Source organism: Myotis daubentonii, chromosome 18 (assembly GCF_963259705.1).
Source record: "Myotis daubentonii chromosome 18, mMyoDau2.1, whole genome shotgun sequence".
Lineage (NCBI taxonomy): Eukaryota > Metazoa > Chordata > Mammalia > Chiroptera > Vespertilionidae > Myotis > Myotis daubentonii.
Genome location: NC_081857.1, coordinates 43,618,068 through 43,641,587, shown reverse-complemented (window position 1 = coordinate 43,641,587; position 23,520 = coordinate 43,618,068). Strand labels below are relative to the sequence as shown.

General features: G+C 53.6%; 6 protein-coding genes across 24 annotated transcripts in view; 4 read left to right on the top strand and 2 right to left on the bottom strand.

The window, feature by feature from the left end:
• The first annotated feature begins 3,238 nt into the window (after positions 1–3,238).
• On the top strand, positions 3,239–3,771 carry LOC132220845 (histone H2A type 1). The gene has a single exon (XM_059674498.1). It carries the CDS (start codon positions 3,278–3,280, stop codon positions 3,668–3,670), a length of 393 nt encoding a protein of 130 aa, XP_059530481.1. The 5' UTR covers positions 3,239–3,277; the 3' UTR covers positions 3,671–3,771.
• A 606-nt stretch (positions 3,772–4,377) lies between these two features.
• On the top strand, positions 4,378–6,287 carry LOC132220835 (histone H3.1). The gene has a single exon (XM_059674480.1). It carries the CDS (start codon positions 4,885–4,887, stop codon positions 5,293–5,295), a length of 411 nt encoding a protein of 136 aa, XP_059530463.1. The 5' UTR covers positions 4,378–4,884; the 3' UTR covers positions 5,296–6,287.
• A 2,486-nt stretch (positions 6,288–8,773) lies between these two features.
• On the top strand, positions 8,774–9,158 carry LOC132220865 (histone H4). Its single transcript, XM_059674524.1, has one exon. It carries the CDS (start codon positions 8,790–8,792, stop codon positions 9,099–9,101), a length of 312 nt encoding a protein of 103 aa, XP_059530507.1. The 5' UTR covers positions 8,774–8,789; the 3' UTR covers positions 9,102–9,158.
• Positions 9,159–11,253: 2,095 nt separating this feature from the next.
• LOC132220864 (histone H4) lies at positions 11,254–11,606 on the bottom strand. Its single transcript, XM_059674523.1, has one exon. It carries the CDS (start codon positions 11,590–11,592, stop codon positions 11,281–11,283), a length of 312 nt encoding a protein of 103 aa, XP_059530506.1. The 5' UTR covers positions 11,593–11,606; the 3' UTR covers positions 11,254–11,280.
• Positions 11,607–14,881: 3,275 nt separating this feature from the next.
• On the top strand, positions 14,882–15,792 carry H1-1 (H1.1 linker histone, cluster member). Its single transcript, XM_059673258.1, has one exon. The coding sequence runs from the start codon at positions 14,909–14,911 to the stop codon at positions 15,524–15,526; it is 618 nt and encodes a 205-aa protein (XP_059529241.1). The 5' UTR covers positions 14,882–14,908; the 3' UTR covers positions 15,527–15,792.
• A 2,702-nt stretch (positions 15,793–18,494) lies between these two features.
• Positions 18,495–23,520, bottom strand: part of LOC132220812 (E3 ubiquitin-protein ligase TRIM38-like) — a 45,335-nt gene continuing 40,309 nt past the window's right edge. For 8 of the 19 annotated variants that reach the window (XM_059674427.1, XM_059674425.1, XM_059674422.1 and 5 more), the window contains 3 exons: positions 21,679–21,701; positions 21,481–21,593; positions 18,501–19,389 (listed from right to left, as the gene is read on the bottom strand). In XM_059674427.1, the coding sequence (XP_059530410.1) occupies positions 18,869–19,389; positions 21,481–21,593; positions 21,679–21,701 (657 nt within the window). In that variant the 3' untranslated portion in view covers positions 18,501–18,868. Of the gene's footprint in view, positions 19,390–21,480; positions 21,594–21,678; positions 21,702–23,520 lie in introns of all 19 variants that reach the window. The other 11 variants (XM_059674437.1, XM_059674433.1, XM_059674430.1 and 8 more) reach the window with 4 other exon arrangements.

Here is a 23,520-nt window from a genome sequence, read left to right as displayed (position 1 = left end):
TTATCGGTGGCCACAGTCGGTCTGAAACGCCTGTGAATTTTTTTTTACGTCCTAGTAATCCGGGCTGCCACCTCCTGGGCCTTGGTCGGTTGAGGGATTCCCCTAGAAGGGTGGGGAGGGTGGGTTCCCGCTCTGATAAGGGACAAAGGATTTGAATTTCCCGCCCTTCCATCCATATGTGGCGCCACCTCCTGGCTGACAGCGATGGGGGGGGGGGAGGGGAAGATGTGTGGCCTGCTCTTTGCAATCCTTTTTCCAGAGACGCTGGGGCTCCAAAGCCAATCCAAACAGACAGGAAGGCCCTTGGCTGGGAAGAGGGTCCGAGGGGTGGTCTCCTTCCCGGGATGGGGGAGGGGAGGAAGAGCCGGTGAAGAATCGCTGCTCACGGCTTATTTCTAAGGTGTGTGGGGGGCGGGGTGGGGTGGGGGGAGGTTTTCCTTCGGTGTATGAGCACGATGAAGAAATACTGTCAAATTTAAAGTTGAATTTCTCAAAAAGGAACCCCTTTTAAAGGAAAATTAACTTTCCCCCACACACACAGCCCAACATAACAGCCGACCAGTGTATGAGAAATTCTTTCTTGGCAAATGCAAAATATAGTTTTGAAAAACACACTTGCCTTAAAAGTCAATAATTTTTGTTGTATAGATTATACAAAGGCCCTCCCCAAATAAGCTTGTTGGTGAATTCAGGCTGTAGTTTAAGAATCATGAACCCTCCTGTTCTTCCCTTGAGGGGGAAGCGCTGGCTAGTGAGATTATTCCTTATCCTATTTAAGGTGACCTCAGGAGGGGTTATTTTCACCCCATTTTATCCTATACAACTTTGCCTGCCTGCTTGCTTTCAATCTTGCCATCTGTTCCCCGTCCCTCCCCTCTCATTTCATCTAAATATTTAATACTTTCCCTAAAACTATACTCTTAATTGACAACCTTAAAGGAAAACACCAGGCCTCCTAAACGCAAACCTATAAAAGTTATCTGTTTGGATTCCTGGCTGATGCCTCACAAGTGAAGAGGAAATGAGAAAAAGTCACCCTGGCCTGTGTTAGCATGGTCCCCGGCACCAAAATGTTGCTGCTTCCATTCCTGCTCAGGGCACATGCCTGGGTTTGGCCTCTATTTCTCATCTCTCTCTCTCTCTCTTTCTCTCTCTCTCTCCCTCCCTCTCTCCTAAAAATCACTAAATATATATATTTTAATTCAGATGCCTACACTCCATGGTAGCTCCCCGGATCTATAGTGGGGAGTAGTGACAAGACAGAAACGAATTTGCTAATCTCCCCAGGTGATTCTGGCCGGGCACCAACTTTGAACACAGGGGTCAGTCCCATCAGCTTAAGAGAAATCCGGGAATGGTTAGCAAACTACGGGGTTCCCTGCTTAGGGTGATCTGCTCACAAATGAGGCGTGGTTGTCGATACATCTATTTACTCGCAGCAAGTAAAGGGTAGGGGCTCACCTCCAATGCTGTCTCCAGAAGGGAGGCTAGACAAGGCTTATACAAACCATGTTGGTCAATTTCATGTTGATTTCTTCTTTGCAACCAGCTACAGGTACCTGGTTGGGTTGGAGCCCAGCTCATCTGCTTACAGCTGTGTCTGCAAAATACTGTTGTGCATGTTAACATTTAGCAAGAGAACCGTTGGGGAAGCACTAACAAGACCTCGAGACCCTTGTCCTCACTGAAGGGTTTATACATGCATTTCCCTAATAAACACCCACATCTTTTTTTTTTTTTTTTTTTTTCAGAGAGGAAGGGAGAGAGATAGAGAGCCAGAAACATCGATCACCTGCCTCCTGCACATCCCACACTGGGGATGTGCCCACAACCCCGCAACCCAGGTACATGCCCTTGATCGGAATCGAACCCGAGACCCTTCAGTCCGCAGGCCGACGCTCTATCCACTGAGCCAAACCGGTTTCGGCTACACCCACATCTTCTCCAGAGCTGCTGCTCTCCGTCAACAAAAAAAAACAGGCAAATGACCTGGACGAGATCCCCAACTCTCTTTTCAGTCATAAAAGGTTCTGCCGTCTCCCTACCCAACAGCGGGGTTCTGCGTGCCTGGAGCCAGATGAAGAGGACCAGGATACTTTTAGTTTGGAGGGAAGATGACTGAGAATCCTGAAAAGAGAAAGAAATGTCCACAAAGAGACAGCTATCAGGAGGTCCAGAGACTGTGCACGACCGGGACTGAGATAGTGAAACCGCACAACCAAGGGGTCTGGGCTGCCTGTCACTACTGGAGCCGTTTACAAAGAGACAGGGTTCGATCTTAGATGAGCACTTATTACAGTAATGACGGCAGTACGGGCGAGCTGCAGGCCATCCACAAAAAGTCTGCTCGGCCCCCACCGTAAGCCAGCTGCTTATATTGGGTAGAAGGACAAAGATGAGTGGGAACGTAGGGATTACAGGCACAGGAGAGCCACTACAGGTCGCAGGCCATGCAGGCTGGAGGGCGGCTTTCTGAAATAACCAGCATCCTGAGTGTTGTGCCCAAGTGGGAAAAGAAGGGGAGAGGGGATGGGAGCGGCTCTGGGAAATGATGGCAAAGGCTTTTCACCCGGGAGTTCACAGTCCTTGGTGCCATTAATTATTAATAAATAACCAATCTGGGCGTCCACGTTTCACATTCCTAAAATGAAGGCAGTGCTCACGCTCTGCACTTCCAGGCCAACCTGACCGCCTCCTACCCAATATGAGTGACATGGAGACGCAGCGGCTGTCTTAGGCCATCTCCTCTGCAGGTTTCATTGTTCAGATCCGTTAAGAAGCCGGGGGCCACCAAAAGGATTATTTTCCCTTTCTCCCTATTTTCTGAGCTCTAAAAGAGTTAAAGCAACGCGTGGCATATAAGTATCTCTTATTCTTTCTTTTTTAGATGTACGTCTTAAATGTTATCTATTTAGAAATTGCCCCGCTTGTATTTCTTTCCAAAAGACGAATAACCAATTGTCTGAGGACAATAATTCCTGCCTGACTGCGTGTAGGATAGTATTTCGGGGGAAAAAAAACTAATTGATTCAATGATTAGTAAAGAAAAAAAGATAAAGATTCATCAGACCGGATTACAATGGAGCAAAGAAAAAAAAAAAAGAAAAAAAACCTCGCCTCCTATGCAAATGAGGGAGGCAGGCTCTACGTTCCCATTGGTTCTGAGGAAGTGCATGCCTGCTACCTCCCGTTAGTATAAATACTTGTCTTGCTTCCCCCTTTAGTGCCATCTCTCCCATCTGGTGCTTAGAAGGCCCTCGTTTCTTCTCAAGAAATCATGTCCGGACGCGGTAAGCAGGGCGGCAAGGCGCGCGCCAAGGCCAAGACGCGCTCCTCGCGGGCCGGGCTGCAGTTCCCCGTGGGCCGCGTGCACCGGCTGCTCCGCAAGGGCAACTACGCCGAGCGCGTCGGCGCGGGCGCGCCCGTGTACCTGGCGGCGGTGCTGGAGTACCTGACGGCCGAGATCCTGGAGCTGGCGGGCAACGCGGCGCGCGACAACAAGAAGACGCGCATCATCCCGCGCCACCTGCAGCTGGCCATCCGCAACGACGAGGAGCTCAACAAGCTGCTGGGCAAGGTGACCATCGCGCAGGGCGGCGTGCTGCCCAACATCCAGGCCGTGCTGCTGCCCAAGAAGACCGAGAGCCACCACAAGGCCAAGGGCAAGTAAGACCCTGCATTCCTTTGGCAAGAACGCAAACAACTAAACCAAAGGCTCTTTTCAGAGCCACCCACCTTCTCTCTGAAAGCGCTGGCACTGTCCCTATCCGAGCGGAGATCTTTGCTGTAATCCCTCAGCCTAACAGTAGATGGCAGTGGGCAAACACGCCCAGGAATGGCACTATTTACTCCCAATAAAAGCAAAAGTTTAGCCTCAACTAAGTAAAACGGTAACGGAGCTACTGGGCGTCACGGGTAATTAGGGGATGAATACTGTGGGCCCTCAGGGTAGAACCATGGAGAAGATTAGATGGGAACAGCGCTTGGTGAAAGGTGACCATTTAAATACAAATGCAGTTAGTAAGCGACAGGGCAATGAAACCGCCCTTCACTGTTGAGTTTTGCATCTTCATGGGACACATCATCCCCTATTCCGGTCTCCTACGCCACGGGCCCCAGCGGGGTGTGAGGACGAAAGCCCTGCTGCTCCCCGTGGACTTGGGTCACGGGCGGAGCTTCTCAACACGGTGCCCAGCGCGACTAAGGCCCACGGTCGTCTTTTCTGTGCCACTTACACGTTTGAGGATTCTTTTCCCTTAACCACACTTCCTCCCACCTGAGCTACAAGTCCCAGTTGAAGTTGTGATACGTGTGGGAAGGCTAGTCAGTGGGTAGTAAATGTCACTGTAGCTGTAACACCAAATGTAAAATCAAGGTAAACAGAAAAAAGCCCACAGAGACGTAAACTTATTTAGAGGAATTAAGAAACTGACAGGAAATTAGTCCCCCGAAACTTGAATGAGGCTCAACAGTTGCTTGGCCAATCCCATGTAGCGCGCGCTTTTTCAAAAAGATCAAACGGAAGCGTTTACGGGGCGAAAACTAAAATTCTTCATTTAGCAAACAATGTATATTTTTTAATGCTTACATTAAATTCTGCGCAGAAAAACCAAAGAGCATTGTAGAGAAAAGACGCAGAAAAGGGTAGAGGCCAGAAAGACTGGAAAACGGCCGCTGTTGAAAGGGTAGGTGGGAGGAAGAAGTTAATTTCTGCTGCATACGCCCCGGAGGCTCCTGGGATGAGGAAGTGGACGCGGCTTCCAATCACTTCCGGCGGGACTTGATGGACAGATGCCTTATCCAATCAGCGTGGGCCCCGCATTATAAATAATCGTTGAAAGCCCTCACTCTTAGTCAGTGGTTCCCGGCTCCTGGCTGTTAGGAATGGCTCGCACCAAGCAGACGGCGCGCAAGTCGACGGGCGGGAAGGCGCCCCGCAAGCAGCTGGCCACCAAGGCGGCCCGCAAGAGCGCGCCGGCCACGGGCGGCGTGAAGAAGCCGCACCGCTACCGGCCCGGCACCGTGGCCCTGCGTGAGATCCGCCGCTACCAGAAGTCCACGGAGCTGCTGATCCGCAAGCTGCCCTTCCAGCGCCTGGTGCGCGAGATCGCGCAGGACTTCAAGACCGACCTGCGCTTCCAGAGCTCGGCCGTCATGGCGCTGCAGGAGGCGTGCGAGGCCTACCTGGTGGGGCTGTTCGAGGACACCAACCTGTGCGCCATCCACGCCAAGCGCGTCACCATCATGCCCAAGGACATCCAGCTCGCGCGCCGCATCCGGGGCGAGAGGGCTTGAGCTCCATCCTATCCACTTGCACCGGAACCCAAAGGCTCTTTTCAGAGCCACCACATTTTTCACTTACAAGAGCTGAGCGCAAACTGTTAATTTATTTCCAGGCAGGAATTACCGCCCTGCGCCTAGAGTGTGTGGGTTCTTTACTTGGTGTAGGGAGGATTTGAGAACACAAGTCCAGGGGTTTTTGAGAATAAAACCGTGGAGAATAGGGAGCTAGGAAGGGCCTAAGGTAGGAGAAGCACAGGGAGAGGTCAAGCTCTCCAGGAAGAACTGGGCCAAGTCGGGTTGCTGACCGCTCCCTGTGATAACGGAACCGTGAGCCGAGGCGTTTTACCGGGTCCTGCCTCGACGCTGTAGAATGAGGTCCTCGGACCAGAGGACTTAAGCAAAGTGTGGAAGTTATTGCAAGCGGCTCCGACTCCCCGGAAGAGGAGGGGGGCCGGTGGTGGGCTGCCCGCTGAACCCTTGTGGTCACGGGTATGTCTGTATGTGCTACCAGCTGCTCTTCGTCTGCCTGTGTCGCCACCTGCTTGATTCCCTCAATTGTTTTTGCCCAATAACCGACCTGAACTGTTGCTATGCGTTGGTACCCCTGTTTGCTGCAGGCCCACCCTTGGTTTCCCATATCTCCCGCTGTGAGTCCAGAAACATTTCATTGCTTCTGCTTGGTTGGTTCCTGTGGTGAGGCTGCTCTGTCATGTCTGCCCCTGCCTATGTTCCGCCTGCCTTCGTTTTCCGCCGGACCCCTGCCCTACCTGCCTGTGTTTCAAGTTAACCCTCTTACCTGCGGAGTCAGAGAAAAAGGGACTTGGGTAGGTTCGAAGGGTTAGACCAGGACAAAAACCACAGGCCCAAACCTAGATTTAATACCTGATCTAATGCAGTTCCAACCTCTCCTAGGAATGTCACTGTAAACCACCAGTCTGGAATTTTCCGGTAAAACTCTAGTAAGGTCATCTGTCGCGTGGGCCCTCTCCATCACATTGGAAAGGAGAGAGCCTGCGGGAGGAAAATGCTCTTACTCCCTTTCCCCCCAAGAGAAACCCTTTCTTCACCTTTGGTGATGGTTGCTTGCTCTGTCCCTGTTCCTAGAAAACTCATTTATTTTGTACAACTCCTAGGAGCACCCTTCTAGTTAGTTACAAGTCGGTTGCTGTCCGGTTCAGGAATTGGTTAATAAAGCCAATTAGATCTTCAAATGGACTCAGTTGAATTTTGTTTTTAAAAACAATAAAATGCCGTCTCTTACTTTGAACATTGTCTTCTAAGGAACTCATGTATATCTTAATGCTCTCATGTAGGAGTTCAGCAAAATTTTGAAAATATTGCAAACCTCTAGGAATGACTGCATCTTTATCACTGTCACTTGCGTACAATTCCTTCTGTTAACGTAAAAAAAAAACATTGAAACCTGTAAAAAACTTTTGTGAGTTTATTTGAGGCAAACTGTCAACATATGCCGGGAAGCAGAACCTCAACGAATTGAGATAATGCTCCGGAGAATGGCGGGTTACATCTGTATTTATACATTGAAATCAGAGGAGGGACGTAGGTGGGTTACATGAAATTCATTGGTGACAGATTAAGGAGGAGGGATAAAGCAAAGCAGGGAAACCCCTGGGATTGGATAAAAAGTAAAATGATGGACACATGCTTAGGTCGGTGCAGGAACAATTAACATGGTAATGAAGGAATTGGTGGCATCTGTCCTGGATCCCAGCATATTTGGCTGTGCCCCAGGGGCTCCAGAAAAAGGGAGGTTACAAGTTACCCAGACATTTCAAGGGTATGTTATCATAGATGCAAAAAGACAGATAGGCTCAGTTAAGGTAAAGGTTGACCTTGTCAGAGAAGATACCGGCCTAGGACGTAACTGCCCACCATAACTGCTTTCGTTAAAATTTAATTTCAGACCATCCTTTGTGGTGACTTTAGGTCTCTGAGTTTTCAAGACCGCCATGCAGGCCTCCCCTGAGCTTGTCAGGTTAGCGTGTGGTCCCTTTTGTCCACACTTCTAGCTTTAGCGCTTATGACAGCTTTCCTGCAATTAGATGAGCCAGCCCCAGGGAAGGGCGGGCACCCCTCCACCCTCTGCTTTAGGCCTTAGAACCCGGCATCAGCCCCTGGAATCCACATTCTTTCCCTCCGGGACCCCCATTGTTTAAATGCATGAGCTCAACTTGTTTAAATGGAAGCACTGTCCATGCTCAGGTTAGGCTGCACATGCCCTGGAATCCTGCCTTGTGCTTTTGTGCTGCCTGTATTATAAATATTTTACACAGAAGTAGGGCGATAGGAACTCATTGTCAAAGAACTATCAGCTGTAACCGGAAAGGGGGCCTGGCCCTGAAGAGGTCTGCCTAGGGCAGCCGGTAGGGTGTGGGTTTGAGACTTGGTGCAGGAAACAGTTCACAAGGGGAGTCCGGGTGAACTTTAGAGGACGTACGCGTATTACAGCTGGGACCCAGAAACAAGGAAGGGCTGGGGACGTGAGCCCAGGCTGCGCTGCTTGGCTCCCTAAAAGTCAGGGGGAAGGGGCCTTCGGGGCAGTTCAGCGGCTTTGTCTGGGACTAACTGCTGCTGCCCTGGTCGCGGGCCTCACGGGGTTCCTTAGAGCTTAGAAGATGCTTCATGGGGGGGGGGGGGAGTTGGGGGGGGGACGGACATACTCCTGGGAAAAAGAGCGCACACTTCGTTTTGAAGAGGTTTTAAAGGCTGGGCATTTAGGGAAGTTCTTAGGGAGGATCTCTAGAGACTCCCCATCAGCTTTGTGCTCACGCACCAGAATGAGATTGATGCTCTTAACGTCACCTGTCCTTGGGCGTGTTGGCAAATGTCGCTGATGGGATGTCTGCTCTGTCGCCCTGAGTAGGTGGTTTAAGCTCTCTACCTTCTGGGAAGAAGCGCAAACTACTCTTAAGTGTCCCTGGTTTAGGGAGACAGGGTTCACCAGGTGGCTGCACACTGCCGTTTCGCTGTCTCGGTTCCCCTGTCCCGCTTGCCCCGGCTTACAGCCTGTTCCATGAGCCTGTCTCAGTTACGGACAAGTGCGCGTCCTTTGCGTGGAGACGGCCAAGGAAACTCAGCTTAACAGACAGGCCAGTAGCAGCGTGAGAGCAGCTCTTCACCAATTCCAGACCCAAAGACTGGCTGGGTTGCTTGGCAACCCATTTACCAATTCCTTTGTCTCTTGAGGTTTGGGCTTCTTTTATTTCCATGTTGGAAATGATCCAAAAATATCCATGGGCTGGACACACCCACAAAGGAGCTAATTTCGTTCGCGTCCACGGTAGACCCTCCTGTTCGGGATTTCTTATTTTCTAAAAACAGAAAATCTCCTTACTCCGTGTTTCCTTGAGGATAGAAGCAGGGGCGGGGACTCGGCTGTTTCCCGCCTTTTCCGGGCTGTTTCAAACCAGGTCCGCCCCCTGGTTATTTAAGAGGCTGCAGCCGCCAGCGCGGGAAGAACCGTCTCTGACTTCTGTTCCGTCACCATGTCCGGTCGCGGCAAAGGCGGGAAGGGCCTGGGCAAGGGCGGCGCCAAGCGCCACCGCAAGGTGCTGCGCGACAACATCCAGGGCATCACCAAGCCCGCCATCCGGCGCCTGGCGCGGCGCGGCGGCGTCAAGCGCATCTCCGGGCTCATCTACGAGGAGACGCGCGGGGTGCTCAAGGTCTTCCTGGAGAACGTGATCCGCGACGCCGTCACCTACACGGAGCACGCCAAGCGCAAGACGGTCACGGCCATGGACGTGGTCTACGCGCTCAAGCGCCAGGGCCGCACCCTCTATGGCTTCGGCGGCTGAGCCCGTCCCCCCGCCCCGGCTCCCCCCAAAGGCCCTTTTCAGGGCCGCCCACTCCCTCTCGGAAGAGCTGTGTGCTGTGGTGCTCGTGTTTCTGTGGACGCGGTTTCTCGTGTTAGATGGCGGCGGGGCCTTAACCTTTAGCGGGAGCTTCAGGCTCGATGGGGGCGCCTCATCCAGGCTGCGTAGGGACCCGAGTGGCGGCCCTACGTTCTCGGGGAGGGAACGGGTACAGGCAGGAAAGTGGAAGCGGGTCTGACTGGGGGATGGGAGGTGGCCACGTCGGGAAAGATGAACTCACCTTTCACTCCCAGGCCTGGAGCGCCCCCTCCCCGACCCGGTGGTGCTGGGTTTAAGCGGCTCTGGGCCTGGTCCTTTCCGTTCACTTGCAGGCGGGCCCTCCCCAAGCCCCGGGCGGAGCAGAGTGTGAATCACCCTCCACTAGACCTGGCGGCGGGGCTCTAATTCGGTGTCTCACTCCCAGCCCGAGGCCTCACCTGGCGTTTGGGAAAGAGCGGCTCCGCCCCAGTCACAGCCCCTGCCCTGCGGCCCCTGCTCTCCCCTCCCTCCCCCGTTCAGGGCCACCCTCCTCCAAAAGGGCTGCTACAAAGGTCATCCTGCACCCGTCTGTGTGCCGAGTGTCGCTTCTGTGGTTGAAATGAACAAGATGAAGGAAATTTAAGTCTGACATCTGTGTAGCCTTGTAACTCAAGGCTAGCTAGTGTTGCCCTCATTCTGAATCCATTCACTGCACTCAGGCAGGGGAGGGGTGATGGACCATTAAAACAAATGATGGTGCCCTGGCTGGTTCGCCCAGTGGATAGAGCGTCGGCCTGGGGACTGAAGGGTCTAGGGTTCCATTCCCGGTCAAGGCACATGCCCGGGTCGCGGGTTCGATCCCCAGTAGGGGGCGTGCCGGAGGCAGCCGATCTGATTCTCTCTGGTCATTGATTTTTCTATCTCTCCTCCCTCTCTGAAAATCAATAAAAATATACTTATTTTAAAAGGATAGTAAGGAACATTTTCAAAGACGCATTCTATTTTTTAAATGAATATTGTTGAAAGTATTACATATGTCTTCCCCTTCTCCCCATTGACCTCCTCCAGCCACCCACCCCGCCCCCCGCCCCCAGGCCTTCGCCACCCTGCTGTCTGCGTCCATGAGTTATGCAAATATGCATATAAGGTTCTAAGGTGCAGACTATTAAAAACCGATGTGCCAACCTAAGGACATCCATATTGTGTTTAAACAGCCCATGATTTTTTTTTTTTTTTTAAAAAAGGGGGGGCGCGGGGGAGTGTCCGGGGAAACAAAGTTAGGAGTCACAGCAGGTTAAGAGCAGAGCCTGTGACAGAGCGAGCTCCCGCCCAAATGCTACGAGGCAGAAGAGGTCAGGGACCCGCGTTAGGACACTGACCCCTTCGTCTATTCTATGGAATTTACAAACTGCTTAGCCTGGGGCTCAAGGGGGGGCCAGCGTGAGAATGGACCTAAGCAAGGCCTAGTTATATTTAAACCTGAGTTCACCCAGTTTGTGGGGAAAATGGGGGTGACGACACTGAGCCCGAAGCCTGGGTGAAGGACAAGAGTCACATGTCAATCCTTCGTGACGTCGCCAGGGCAAATCCAGTTGGAATAGCCCAGGTTTCGCTGGAAATATCTAACTTTAATCGATCTGACTCCCTTGGGTGGGGGTGGGGTCGGCTGCACCCTCGCAGATCCACGACTTGCAGAAACGTTTAACTCATGGACTAAGAACTAGGCCAGCGACGGTTCTAGGGTTCCGCGTCACTGCAAACTGCTGCTCCCCAACCAGGCTTGTCTTTGCGGGATCCTTTCACAGGGTACAAGGGGCTGGCGTCCCTATCAGAAAGACAACCTAAGTGCCCTAGAACTTTAAATTCGTGCCCCTCCCGCTTGCTTCTTCCTACCGACCACCCCCGGAAGCCCCCAATCCCTCCCAACGGGCCCAGGGCGCCGCCGACCGTGGGTCCCTGCATAGAAACCGCCGGAGGAGCCCCCGTCGAGCCAGCAGGGCCTGCCAAAGCTTAAACCCACGCCATCAAACACGAGAAAAGGTGTCCACAGGAACACGAGCACGGCAGCGCGCGCAGCTCTTCCGAGAGGGAGTGGGCGGCCCTGAAAAGGGCCTTTGGGGGGAGCCGGGATGGAAGGACGGGCTCAGCCGCCGAAGCCGTAGAGGGTGCGGCCCTGGCGCTTGAGCGCGTAGACCACGTCCATGGCCGTGACCGTCTTGCGCTTGGCGTGCTCCGTGTAGGTGACGGCGTCGCGGATCACGTTCTCCAGGAAGACCTTGAGCACCCCGCGCGTCTCCTCGTAGATGAGCCCGGAGATGCGCTTGACGCCGCCGCGCCGCGCCAGGCGCCGGATGGCGGGCTTGGTGATGCCCTGGATGTTGTCGCGCAGCACCTTGCGGTGGCGCTTGGCGCCGCCCTTGCCCAGGCCCTTCCCGCCTTTGCCGCGACCGGACATGGTGAAGGAAGTAGAAAAGCAGAAGCAACTGGCGAGAAGGGAAAGAGCCGGTTCTTATATAATCCGCCACCACCCCCCCCCCCCATCCAACCCTCCCTCAGCCGATGTAGTGATTGGACAGCGCGCTGGCGGGAAATGTGACGCCACCGCCCCTCCATTGGTCCCTCCTCCAAACCCGAGGGCGGGGGGAGCCAGAGCCCAGCTTGAAAGAGTATTATTGTTCTTTATCTGCAGTTACTCTAAGGGACCCTGAGGAAACTTAAGGTTCCAAAAGATATTTCAAGCAGGAAAGTCAACATGAGAAGGCAAAAAGGTCATTTGACAGTAAATTTTGACAAGATCTTTGACAAGATCACAGGTAGAAATGGACGTTCCTAGTAAATGACAAGCCTGCTTTTGAGATTTGGGCCGCATTAACCCTTGAAATGCCAAGTCTTTCACGTCCCTCAAACTTTGGATCTTAGGACTTAAGTATAGCACTGAAAGTAACATTGGGAAGGGCAGGTATTGTTTCTACGGTGCAAACTCGGAGTAATGTGTACACCCTAACTCCCGAGCACATGAATACTTGTATTAATCCACTGCGGGCAGGGAGTGTTTCCAGCCCTTTCCTGCAAAAGGTGGGTGGCTCTAAAAAGAGCCTTTGAGAGAGGAAGACGTGAGAATCAGGCCCGCTCCCCGCGGATGCGGCGCGCGAGCTGGATGTCTTTGGGCATGATGGTGACGCGCTTGGCGTGGATGGCGCACAGGTTGGTGTCCTCGAACAGCCCCACCAGGTAGGCCTCGCACGCCTCCTGCAGCGCCATGACGGCCGAGCTCTGGAAGCGCAGGTCGGTCTTGAAGTCCTGCGCGATCTCGCGCACCAGGCGCTGGAAGGGCAGCTTGCGGATCAGCAGCTCCGTGGACTTCTGGTAGCGGCGGATCTCGCGCAGGGCCACGGTGCCGGGCCGGTAGCGGTGCGGCTTCTTCACGCCGCCCGTGGCCGGCGCGCTCTTGCGGGCGGCCTTGGTGGCCAGCTGCTTGCGGGGCGCCTTCCCGCCCGTCGACTTGCGCGCCGTCTGCTTGGTCCGCGCCATGATCAATAAAGCGAGAAAATAGGCAGTAGACTGTGGAACAAATATGTCTCCTGGAATCACTGCTGCTATTTATAGGAAGTCGTGTCCGGCGATTGGGTGAGGGAAATGTTTAGATGTGACGTAACAGGTTCTGATTGGGGTATATTGGAGCTTTTCAACAACGGTGCAGTTTGATATTTTTTTACTTTTGTTCTTCACCGCATCTGATTTTCATAATCTGAGTTCAAAGCTTTGAGCATTATATTGTCATAAAAGTGGAAGCATTGGCCTCAATGGTACTACAGCTTTTTAGTTCTGTGTATCTATTTGGTTCTTGGGGAAGGAAATATTGCCGCCGCCACCGTCTCCTCCCCGCTCCCTCCTCCCCGCCCCTTTCCACTCCCGCCATTCCTGTGCACAGCCGGAGATCAGGCAAGTTTCTGTAACCTTTTAATTGACTGAAGGGCTTCTTTAAACCTACAAGACAGTAAATCACAGCAGCTTTCACAGAAATGGCCCCTGTAACCAGGCACCTTTTGTTACGTGTTTGTTCTGTGTCCTACACTTGGATTTTCTGAAACTCATGTTTCTAAAACCAGAGTACTCTTTCCCCGGTGCAAAAAAACGGTGACGCCCAGCACCAAACTGGATACACAGCGCCCTGGCCCAATAATTGGCTCTTGGACCCTAAGGAGAACTACTTAACAATTTCAAGACCTCACCTTTTACTTAATTTTTTTTCAATCTTGAAAGATACAAACGTGGCTCTTTTTTTCACTAGGACGAGGGAGACCAGATTGTAGTGTATTTTGATTAGCTGAGTCCATTATGGCGAACAGCCACGTGGTAAGCAGATCCTAGCATCCCTCGTTTGCATAGGTAAAGGCTCCTTAGGCTAAGACTTAGTTTAGTATTTCCATTTTAAAAGCTTCCTTTGATTACCATTTGAATTATCACCTCCAATTAGATTTCTTTACATCTTTCCAAAAATACACACTCCGTCTTGGAGGAATATTTATACCTGTGTCATTATAACTGTCCTCTTCGAGATTCTTAGAAATTATGTGATGTATTTTAAAAAGGTAGACTCTCCCGAAAGTGGGAGGTAGAAACGGTGGTAAAGAAGACGGAGGCAATGTGTTTGGGACCCTGACATTAGTGGATGAACAAATCCCTATGCTGCTGAGAAAACGGCGAAACCCAAGATAGCAGAGGAGACGACCGGTTTGAGAACCGCAGCAGCGCGCGCGCGAGCTAGCGGGAACATGACGTCACTGCCCTGGATTTCCCGCCGCCAGCAGCGTCGCACATTTGCATTGTAAATACATTCAACCGCTTTTAGGGTCTCAGAGAAGATCAGGAAGTTGGCGCTAATTGTCCCCCCCGGGGTGTGTCTTTTCACTTTCAAACGCACAGGAATCCCACCCCCCACGGTGCGCGTGGCGGAACCGCGCAGTCCCCCGGGTATTGGTTGATGCCTCGGAGCGGGGTGCGGAGGTTGTGCATCTGCTGAATGGCTATGCTGACAGCGAACGCGGGTCGTAAACGTTAGCGCGTAGTTGGGGTGCGTTGCAAGCACTGAAAGGTACTTGACTTTGGGGAAAGGCATTGAGCCGCAGGAGTCGCTGGCGTATGAGGTCTCCCCGCGCCCCGCTGGGGTGTTCGCGGGGGTGCCAGCGCGTCCTGTTGTGTCTACCACTGTCCTTGGACCGAAACACAGGTCACGTCGCCCTCCGGCGTTTGGCGGAGAGGCAGTGGCACGGGCGAGACCTGACCCCCAGCCCGCGCTCCCCCTCCCTCCCCAGCCATGCATGTCAGCCCCTCACGTTCACTGCAGCCGGGGAGCAACGTCCTAACAGCCTCCCCGTGAAGACTCAGGCGAAAGCCCTGAGGTTCTGATGCGACTTCCTCGCTTAGCAACCGTCCCCACCCTAAGTCCTCGCCGCCCCGCAAAAAAAAATCCTATTTTTCCTTAAGAAGTAGCACTGCGACGTTTAAGGGGCGGCAGAGCCCGGCCCTCCCCTGTCCTGTATTTCCCTCTCCCGGGGGTGACTGTGCTGTCCCGGAGCCGGGGCGCGCGGCCGGGACCCGGGGCCCAAGGCTGCGGGGGCGGGGGCCCCTCTCGGAGCCGACAGGGGGCGCAGCCGGCGGCGCGCACCAATCACAGCGCGGCCCGCCCGTATAAATACGCGGCGCCGCGGCCCGTGGCGTCCCAGCCTCTCCGGTTCCTACGGTTGGCTCGGTCGCTCTTTGCTCTCGCCATGTCCGAGACGGCACCCCCGGCCCCTTCGGCCTCCACCGCCCCCGAGAAGCCCGCGGCCGGCAAGAAGGCGAAGAAGCCGGCGAAGGCGGCGGCCGCCAGGAAGAAGCCCGCGGGGCCCTCGGTCTCCGAGCTGCTGGTCCAGGCGGTCGCCGCCTCCAAGGAGCGCAGCGGCGTGTCGCTGGCCGCGCTCAAGAAGGCGCTGGCGGCCGCGGGCTACGACGTGGATAAGAACAACAGCCGCATCAAGCTGGGCCTCAAGAGCCTGGTGAGCAAGGGCACCCTGCTGCAGACCAAGGGCACCGGCGCCTCGGGCTCCTTCAAGCTCAACAAGAAGGCGGCCTCCGGGGAGGCCAAGCCCAGCGCCGCGAAGGTGGCGGCCAAGCCCAAGACGACGGGCGCTTCTAAGAAACCCAAGAAGCCCGCGGGCGCCGCGGCCAAGAAAGCGGTCAAGACTCCGAATCCGAAGAAGGTGAAGAAGCCGGCGGCGGCCAAAAAGGCCAAGAGCCCCAAGAAGGTGGCCAAGAGCCCGGCCAAGGCCAAGGCCGTGAAGCCCAAAGCGGCCAAGGCCAAGGTGACCAAGCCCAAGGCCAAGAAGGCGGCCCCCAAGAAGAAGTAGGTCCGGTTGGAACCCTGTTCCTATAACCCAACGGCTCTTTTAAGAGCCACCTACCTGCTGCTGGAAAGAGCTTGGGAGTGCGCGGGCCTCTGGCTCAGTGAGATCTCGGCCCCCCTGCAGATGCAGCCTCGGGAGCCCCAGGAAATTCTCAGTCGGAGCCCAAAGTTATGGGGACGTTTGGGGGTTCGTGGTGACTTACCCGCAACAGGACTTGGGAAACACTAGCTCTGTGTGTTCACCTGAGTTTTTTATTAGACCCACACCCCAAACTATGGTCAGTCACCAAATCAACCAAAACATTTTAAAAGAAAGAAGATTCCGGGCCCAGGCTGGGCGGGCTCCCTTTAACCGGCAGGGTTTCCCTGCGGCCTCAGGTGAAAGGGGGGGGGGGGGCAGCATTGCTGACGCGGTCTTCTCTGAAGTTGGGAAATGCTTTTGGGGTGTCCCGTGAAACCTAGGGCTCAACATCTGCCGCAGGTGAGCTGTCCCAAGTGGCCGTGAGTCACCTGTGTGTCCAGCAGGTGGGCCTCGCACCCGCACTGCACGCCGACCTCTGACCCTGGCAGGTTGGCTGGCTGCCCCGTAGCTCCTAGCCGTGGTCAGGAAAGGGGCTCAGCTGCCAGGGGACGAGAGAGCCGGAGCCCAAAGCCCTTCCCCGGGTTTCCTTCTGGAGAAACAACTGGCCGGATCGGGTCACATTTGAAATCCCCTGCCTCTCACCCGTTTTCAACCTGCCGGCGTGCGCTGCGCCACGTTAAACACACATGTGGGGACACTGTTGCAGAATTGGCCCTTTAAGCTTTAGGGATTTTAATTCTGGGGTTCAGAGTGTACTGCCCTTTTTCATATCCAAGAGCAATCAGTATATGGTGAGCCAGGTTTCCTCACTGTTCCTTAAGGCAGCTCAATTCATTTGCTTTTAATATATTTTTATTGATTTCAAAGATGGAGAGAGAGATGGAAACATCAATGATGAGAGAGGATCGTGGATCCGCTGCCTCCTGCACGCCCCACACTGGGGATGGAGTCCACAACCCGGGCATGTGTCCTGACCGGGAAACAAACTAGGACCTCCTGGTTCCTAGGTGGACGCTCAACCACTGAGCCACACCAGCCGGGCTGCCTTTTCTCTTAACAAAACCTTGAGAAAGTCCTTTGAAGTCATCTTTTAAAAAGTGTCCTCCACGTGGGGTAGCGATGATAGCCCGTTGATAAGGATTGACGTTCCCATTTGCCACTCCTGGCCATGGTGCGTAGACAAGAGAGTTCTAGTGCGGACATTGGCAGTGGAGAGTGCGTTTTAATTTTCAGTTGGTTGCTGCTGACATATCCTGAAAATAGCTCTCCTCTCCCGCCAGCCCTGACGGGAGGTCTCCTTAACTCTGCAAGTCCACAGCGTGTAGAACTATTTCACACCGTCACTCCCTTTCTTTAGTTATTGGCCACTGGAATCTGCACTTACATGGCTTGCTCATTGGCTGGGAAGTCAGTCTGTCTTTCTCTTGTCCCATTGGTTTTCTTACATATAATAGAAAATTAACCTTATATTTATCTCCTGTGTGATAGTTTTCTAATAGAGTTTTTTTTCTATATTTTCTTTGTCTATGATGTAGTTTCCACTTATATGTATTATATATCACAAGTCGTTAAATATATGTACTTTTGAATATTAAATGTTTTCATTACAAACAATGCAATGTTACACCATGTTTCGTTTCTGCCTTTTGCTTTAAAAAGAACAGCGGTGTGACACACAACCGTGCGATGTTCTGTGGAATCTTGGGCCCTCACCTGGGTCGGTCGCCCAACTGAAACTAGGAAAGTTCTCCAGACTAGACGCCGTCGAGAACTAAATCAACCAGATTAAGGACACCCGGCGTGGCTGGCACACACACTAACCAGTCGTCTTCACCGGTGACCCTCAATATTTGCCTTTAGAAAACGCTGGATTGAAAAGCACCCTAGAGCCTGGGTTTCAGGGGTGGCTCCCCATTTCCCCATGTGGGAAGCCATCGGGCACACATGACGTGACGCGAGTGAATGCCGTATCTTTGCATGTGCAGTCCCATCGGGGTCCTGGCAACCCCATGAGGCAGAACTGTCTTTAATGTTCAGGTTGAAGGAAGGGAGGGAGGGAGGGCTCTCAGGCCTTAAGCGGGGCACCCCAGCGCCCATGTAGAGCGATGGCTCCTTGCTTTGGAGCTGGGCAGGGACAGTGTGGATCTCGGCAATATCTCGGGATCCTTCCCCCGCCCCTGACAGCCCGAGAACCACGGAAGCAGGCCAATTTGTTCCTCAACGCGCCAGCCATGTTCCTTCCGACAGGATCATTCTCATTTATTGCTTGTCAGCAATTCAACCTCCTTATGGGGTCGCCTTGCGGTCCACACCCTGAGCACAGAGCTTGCCTGGCGTTGTGCGGCTTTCCTGCCTCCAGGAGTTCAGCATTTCCTCTCTCCCTCCCTCCCTTCCTTCTTCCCTCTCACCAGAGCTTTCCATTGATTTTCAGAGAGAGTGAAAGATAGAAAGACAGAATTATTGATGTGAGAAAAGCATATCTATTGGTTGCCTCCTGCACGGGCCCCAACCAGGGAGGAACGTGCCAACCGGGCATGCGCCCTTGGTGGGAATGGAACCATGAGACCCTAGTTCATAGGTCAACACTCAACCACTGAGCTGCGCAGGCCGGGTGTGGCTCAGATTATTAATCAACGGGTCAGTGGCTAAAAGACTCACCGTTAGTTTGGTTTTTCTGTTCTTTTCTGCAAATCCCGCCCCACGCCACCCCACCCGGCCGCCAAGCTCAAACCATGTCAAACACACTGGGGCGGACTTGGGCCTCCTGACCTCGGTCACCCCACCAGTCACCCCAGGACATCTGGGAGTCAAAGCTCTGAATCCTGAGAAGGGGGATGGAGAGGCCGAGGGTCAGACTGACCCCTGTGGTATTTTTAGTCTTTTTTTTATATATATTTTATTGATTTCAGAGAGGAAGGGAGAGGGAGACAGAAACATCAACAAGAAAAAAAAATCACGGATTGGCTGCCTCCTGCACAGCCCAACTGGGGATCGAGCCCGTAACCCGGGCGGGAATAGAACCGTGACCTGGTTCGTAGGAGGACACTCAACCACTGAGCCACCCAGCCCAGCTTTATCTCTGTATGTCCATCCCCCCACTCTCCCCCCACCCCCCGCCGCCCCCCGCAGATGTATCCAGGACCCACTCCCAGCCCAGCACTGCTCTGGGGCAGGGAAACAGCATGGAGAACACAGGCCCGAATCCTGCCCTCGGCCTTCACACTCATTCTCTCCTGGTTCAGCCACAGGCGGCTGCTGCTCTCCTCACTCGTCCAGGCTGGGCAGGAACAGGGGGGAATACGGGTAAACCTGGAGATAGGGCCGCAGGACGTCCGGGAAGGAGGCCCTGGGGAAGGTGAACATGTGGGAGCCCGAGGTCCCGCTGTAGAAGGACACAAGCCCGACCTCGCAGTCCAGGAGAACCCCGACGAGCAGGGGCCGCTCCTGCAGGCGCAGGGGCGTGCGCGGCCAGGTCAGCGCCACATAGCCGTCCTGGGCGCACAGCCGCAGGGCCCAGAAGCCGGTCTCGGGCCTCTGCGTGGTCCCCCCGAGCCGCTGCACGCTCTCCAGGCAGACGCCCACGTCCCAGCCCGTGCCCTCGCCCACGTCCACCTCGAAGTACCGCCGCCCGGACGCGAAGCTCTGCCGGCCCAGGATGCAGGGCGAGGCCATGAACCTCTGGGGAGAGAGGGCCGCCTCGCGCTGGGGGCCCCGCGTCACTTGTCTCTGATCCTGGGACAGAATTAGTTCCGGATGCGCTGTTTCTGGATCCAGAGTCACGCCGACTGCAAGGGAGGGAGGAAAACAAAGATTTGGTTTTTGCTTGCTGAGAACAGTTCCCTTTCTTTTATTATGTTTTATTATGTATTTATTTTTATGCAGGGGTTTTATTTGCTTGTTTGTTTTTCAACCCTCATCCAAGGATATTTTTCCATTGATTGATTTTTATTATTATTTTAAAATATATTTTTATTGACTTCAGAGAGGAAGGGAGAGGGAGAGAGATAGAAACATCCATGATGGGAATCATGGATCAGCTACCTCCAGCATGCCCCACACGGGATAGAGCCCACAACCCAGCTCTGTGCCCTGACTTGGAATCAAACCCCAACCTCCTGCGGGGAGGGGGGGGAGGGGGGGTCGGGCAACCGCTAGGGCAACACAGTTTATTTTATTTTATTTTATTCTTTAAGTTCTAGGGAATAGAGTTTATTGTGGCAGGGAGTGTCACACACGACTGAAGGTGCGGACATTGGTAACATCTCTCTGCGTCCTCCATCGGGAACAAGTGTGACAGGTTTCCTGCGTCCGGTTCCCACCATCACCTGCACGGCTTTCTCATTATGACCCGTGGACATTTAACCCGACGGCTTCTGCTGACGCTGTGGTTCCAAACAAAACTCTGCATAAGCTTCTGGGTCCACCTCATCGTCAATATCATCCAAGTACAGTTACCACCAGGACACATCTGCTCCATTTTCTTCACAATCTGGAAAAAGAGTCTTCTCTTCAAGTCACTCTTTTTAGTTTTTAATAAATTGTTATCGTTGAAAGTATCACATACGTCCTCCCCCCTCCCCCCTCCCCTCCCGCCCTCAGGTCACTCCTGATTGAATCCTGGTCGTCGGGATCAGCTGCAGGGAGAGGAGCACCATCCGCTGGACCCAATGGCGGTTCCGTCACAAAACAGTTGGGATCATTCTCAGGTGCTGCTTCTCTCGGATGCTGAGGTGACAGGGCCTCTCCCCCAGTCACTTGACCGGAGCTCTACAAGCGTCAAGAGCATGTGCCTCATGTCTACACTGCAGGGCGCGTCCAGGGCGACGTTTCCAATCCTCTGGATAACCTCGTCCATGTCCGTCCTTCCCTTTCCCTTCCAGGCATCTTCCAAGGCAGGTCCTGTCAACTTCAGGAATTTTACTGCACAAATTAGGTTATCGTCCACAGGGTGAGAAAGCAGGGCATCCAACAACCCCCGGAGAAATTCTGTTTGAGCCTGTCCATGTGCCCCTTCGATTTCCAGCGGAAGATAAAATTCTCCCATAAAGAGCACCAACTCATGGAATCGTTTCCGAGCTGCTTCATCCCCCTTGGCAGCTTGATCTCTAGGCTCATAATCAGCCTGACATCTTTGAAGGAGCACATCGTAGAAGCTGCCCCTCTGTGAGCGAATGGTCAGGTGACGGGACAGGTAACCACACAGGCGAGCTCCCCCGCTGCGGAGCTTGCGCTCGGACGTGGCCTGTTGATAGATGAGGTCCACCAGTTCTTCCAAAGCCTCGTCCGTGGTGACCCGGCCACTCAGGGTCTCTGCAAACTGCTCCATGTCAGTTTCACAACTGCCAGGCTGCTCTGTCAGATGGTCCAAGAAATCCCAAACGAATACGGACAGAGGGAGCTCATCCTCCAGGGTCCTGGTAATTAGAAGAACCTCAGGGGTAGAATTCAGGGCGCGGGCACACAGCGTGGGCATTCACAGGGGAGCGACGACCACCAGAGACTCTGACTCCCAGTTCTGCTGGGATCTCGTTTGTTTCAAGAATGTCCCTTCAGAGGGTGGTAAAGGAGCAGCTGCAAGTTTCTTCCCAGGATCCTCCCTTGTGGACACACAAAGGGCTCCTGTAGGCCGTGCCCACACACCCCGCGGCCCTGGGTGGCTTTCGGGGGTCAAGGTTGGAGGCGAATCCCACTGCCAACACAGTTTCTTTGAGAGAAGACCAGCCTGTGCTCTGGAGTCTGAGCGTTGTTTCGGACCAGCGAGGGGAGCACAGGGCTGTGACCATAAAGTAGAAGCGCTCCCATTTGTCCCCGTGACCCGTGGGGTGGAGGTTGCACTGAGCTTGGTCCCCTGGGGGCTTAGCAACGGCCTCACGTACCTTGATGGCTCCTCAAATGTTTCCTCAGGTCAAAGTAGAGCTCGGGGACCTCGCACTCGGTCTCAATCTCCAAGACCAGGGCCTCCGGCGTCTCCAGCCGCACAGCCTGGCTCCTGGGGGAGCAGAGGCCAGAAATGCTCACCGGGGCACCCCGCGATTCTGCACCCCATTCCCCCTCGTCCTTCCTTCAGCACTCACCTGCTCAGGGCGCCCTTCACGTCCTGCGGGAAACAAAGGCACAGGTGAGTGTGGGAACACCATGCTGATGGGGTGCTGCTCCCTCCCAGAGGCACAGGGCAGGCCCGGCCTTGGGTTTGGACAGTCAGCACAGCAGGACACCTCTCAGCCTCCAAGCCTGGAGCCCTCCTTGCTGAGGTGCTGGGGAGCCTGGGGCTGCTTAGAAGAGTGGGGAGCCCCCCACGCTCCCTCTGGCCTCACCTCCCTCAGAGCACACCTGCCAGAGGCCCCCTGTCACAAAGCCTCAGGGGTGGGTGGGTGCACGGCGCCCAGACTGGGCCCTGAGGTGGCGGCCACAGTGACCCAGGGGGCGTAGCAGCCATGAGACATGGTCACCCTGAGGGGCACCCTCCAGTTCCACCCGCCGGACCTGGGACCAGCAGCGGCCGGGGAGGTTCACCTTCCTGAGGCTGGAAGTGAAGCATAGTAACCTCCATCTCGTATAGAAAACTGCTGTTAAAATTCTCTGCTGCAGTGAGATAATCCCTTGTTCTGTAAGCTCTGTCATTATAAACTCAGTCACTTTAAGACAGTCTGTTATTCTGTAAGACAACTTGTTTTTAGTTCAAATAATAGAAAAAGATCAACTTAACTGTCTGACCTTGCAAGCTACCATCCAATGTAATAGACTAAAATAGATTAATCCTTATAATAATTGTGCCGTGTACAAACTCATTATGTATTCAAGGTTACAACTGTCTGTAACATTAACTCACAGAGAGCCCTTTGTAATATCTGCAAACAAAGAGGCTCAAAAGGTATAAAGACGGGAAACTTCCTGTATGAGTTGCTCAGAGATTAGGAAAGAGACACCTCCCTCTGGGCCCCACGCAATAAACGACTCCTAGTTAATTGGCTCATTAAGGCCTCTTGTCTGTCATTCGATGATTTACCATAAACAGAAGGAGAGCCCACAGGCCAGGCTCACCCATCACTCATGGGGCGGCCCACCTGGTCCCCGCCATCGCCTCACCTTCAGGATCCTGTGCCCTGGACACAGGCACGTGGGAGCGGAAGCCATCCCCTGAGCCTGTTCGGCCGAGGAACCCACCCCCTCTACCTGCAGGGGATTTCATTTTTCTTGATCCTCATCCGAGGATAATTTCCCATTGATTTTTAGGGAAAGTGGGAGGGGGAGGGAGAGACAGAGAGAAAAATTGATGTGAGAGAAACACATTGACTGGTTGCCTCCTGCACAAGCCCTGACCATGGCCTGGACCAGGGAGGAGCCTGCAACCAAGGTACGTGCCCTTGACCAGAATAGAACCCTGCACCCTTCGGGCCTCAGGCTGATGCTCTATCCACTTAGCAACACTGGATTTTTGAGCCAAATCATAATTTTCTAATTTATACATAGAACGCTGGAGACCAGTGGAAGCCACCTTGTAGATTTTATCTGTTCAATATTCTAAAAGGAATAGGCTTAGCCCAGTTGGTGTGGCTCAGTGCTTGAGCATCAACCTATAAACCAGGAAGTCAGGGTATGATTCCCTGTCAGGGCACATGTCCAGGTTGCAGGCCTGATCAATGATTCTCTCTCATCATTAATGTTTCTCTCTCTCTCTCCCTCTCCATTCCTCTCTCAAATCAAATTTTTAAAAAACACGTTAAAAAATGATAAGAAATAAAAATAAAAGAAATATGCCTTTATGCCCTAGCTGGTTTAGCTCAGTGGATAGAGCGTCGGCCTGTGGACTGAAGGCTCCCAAGTTCAATTCAGGTCAAGGGCACACGCCTTGGTTGCAGGCTTGATCTCAGGCCTGGAGCTGGGGCACCTGTGGGAGGCAACCAATCAATGTGTCC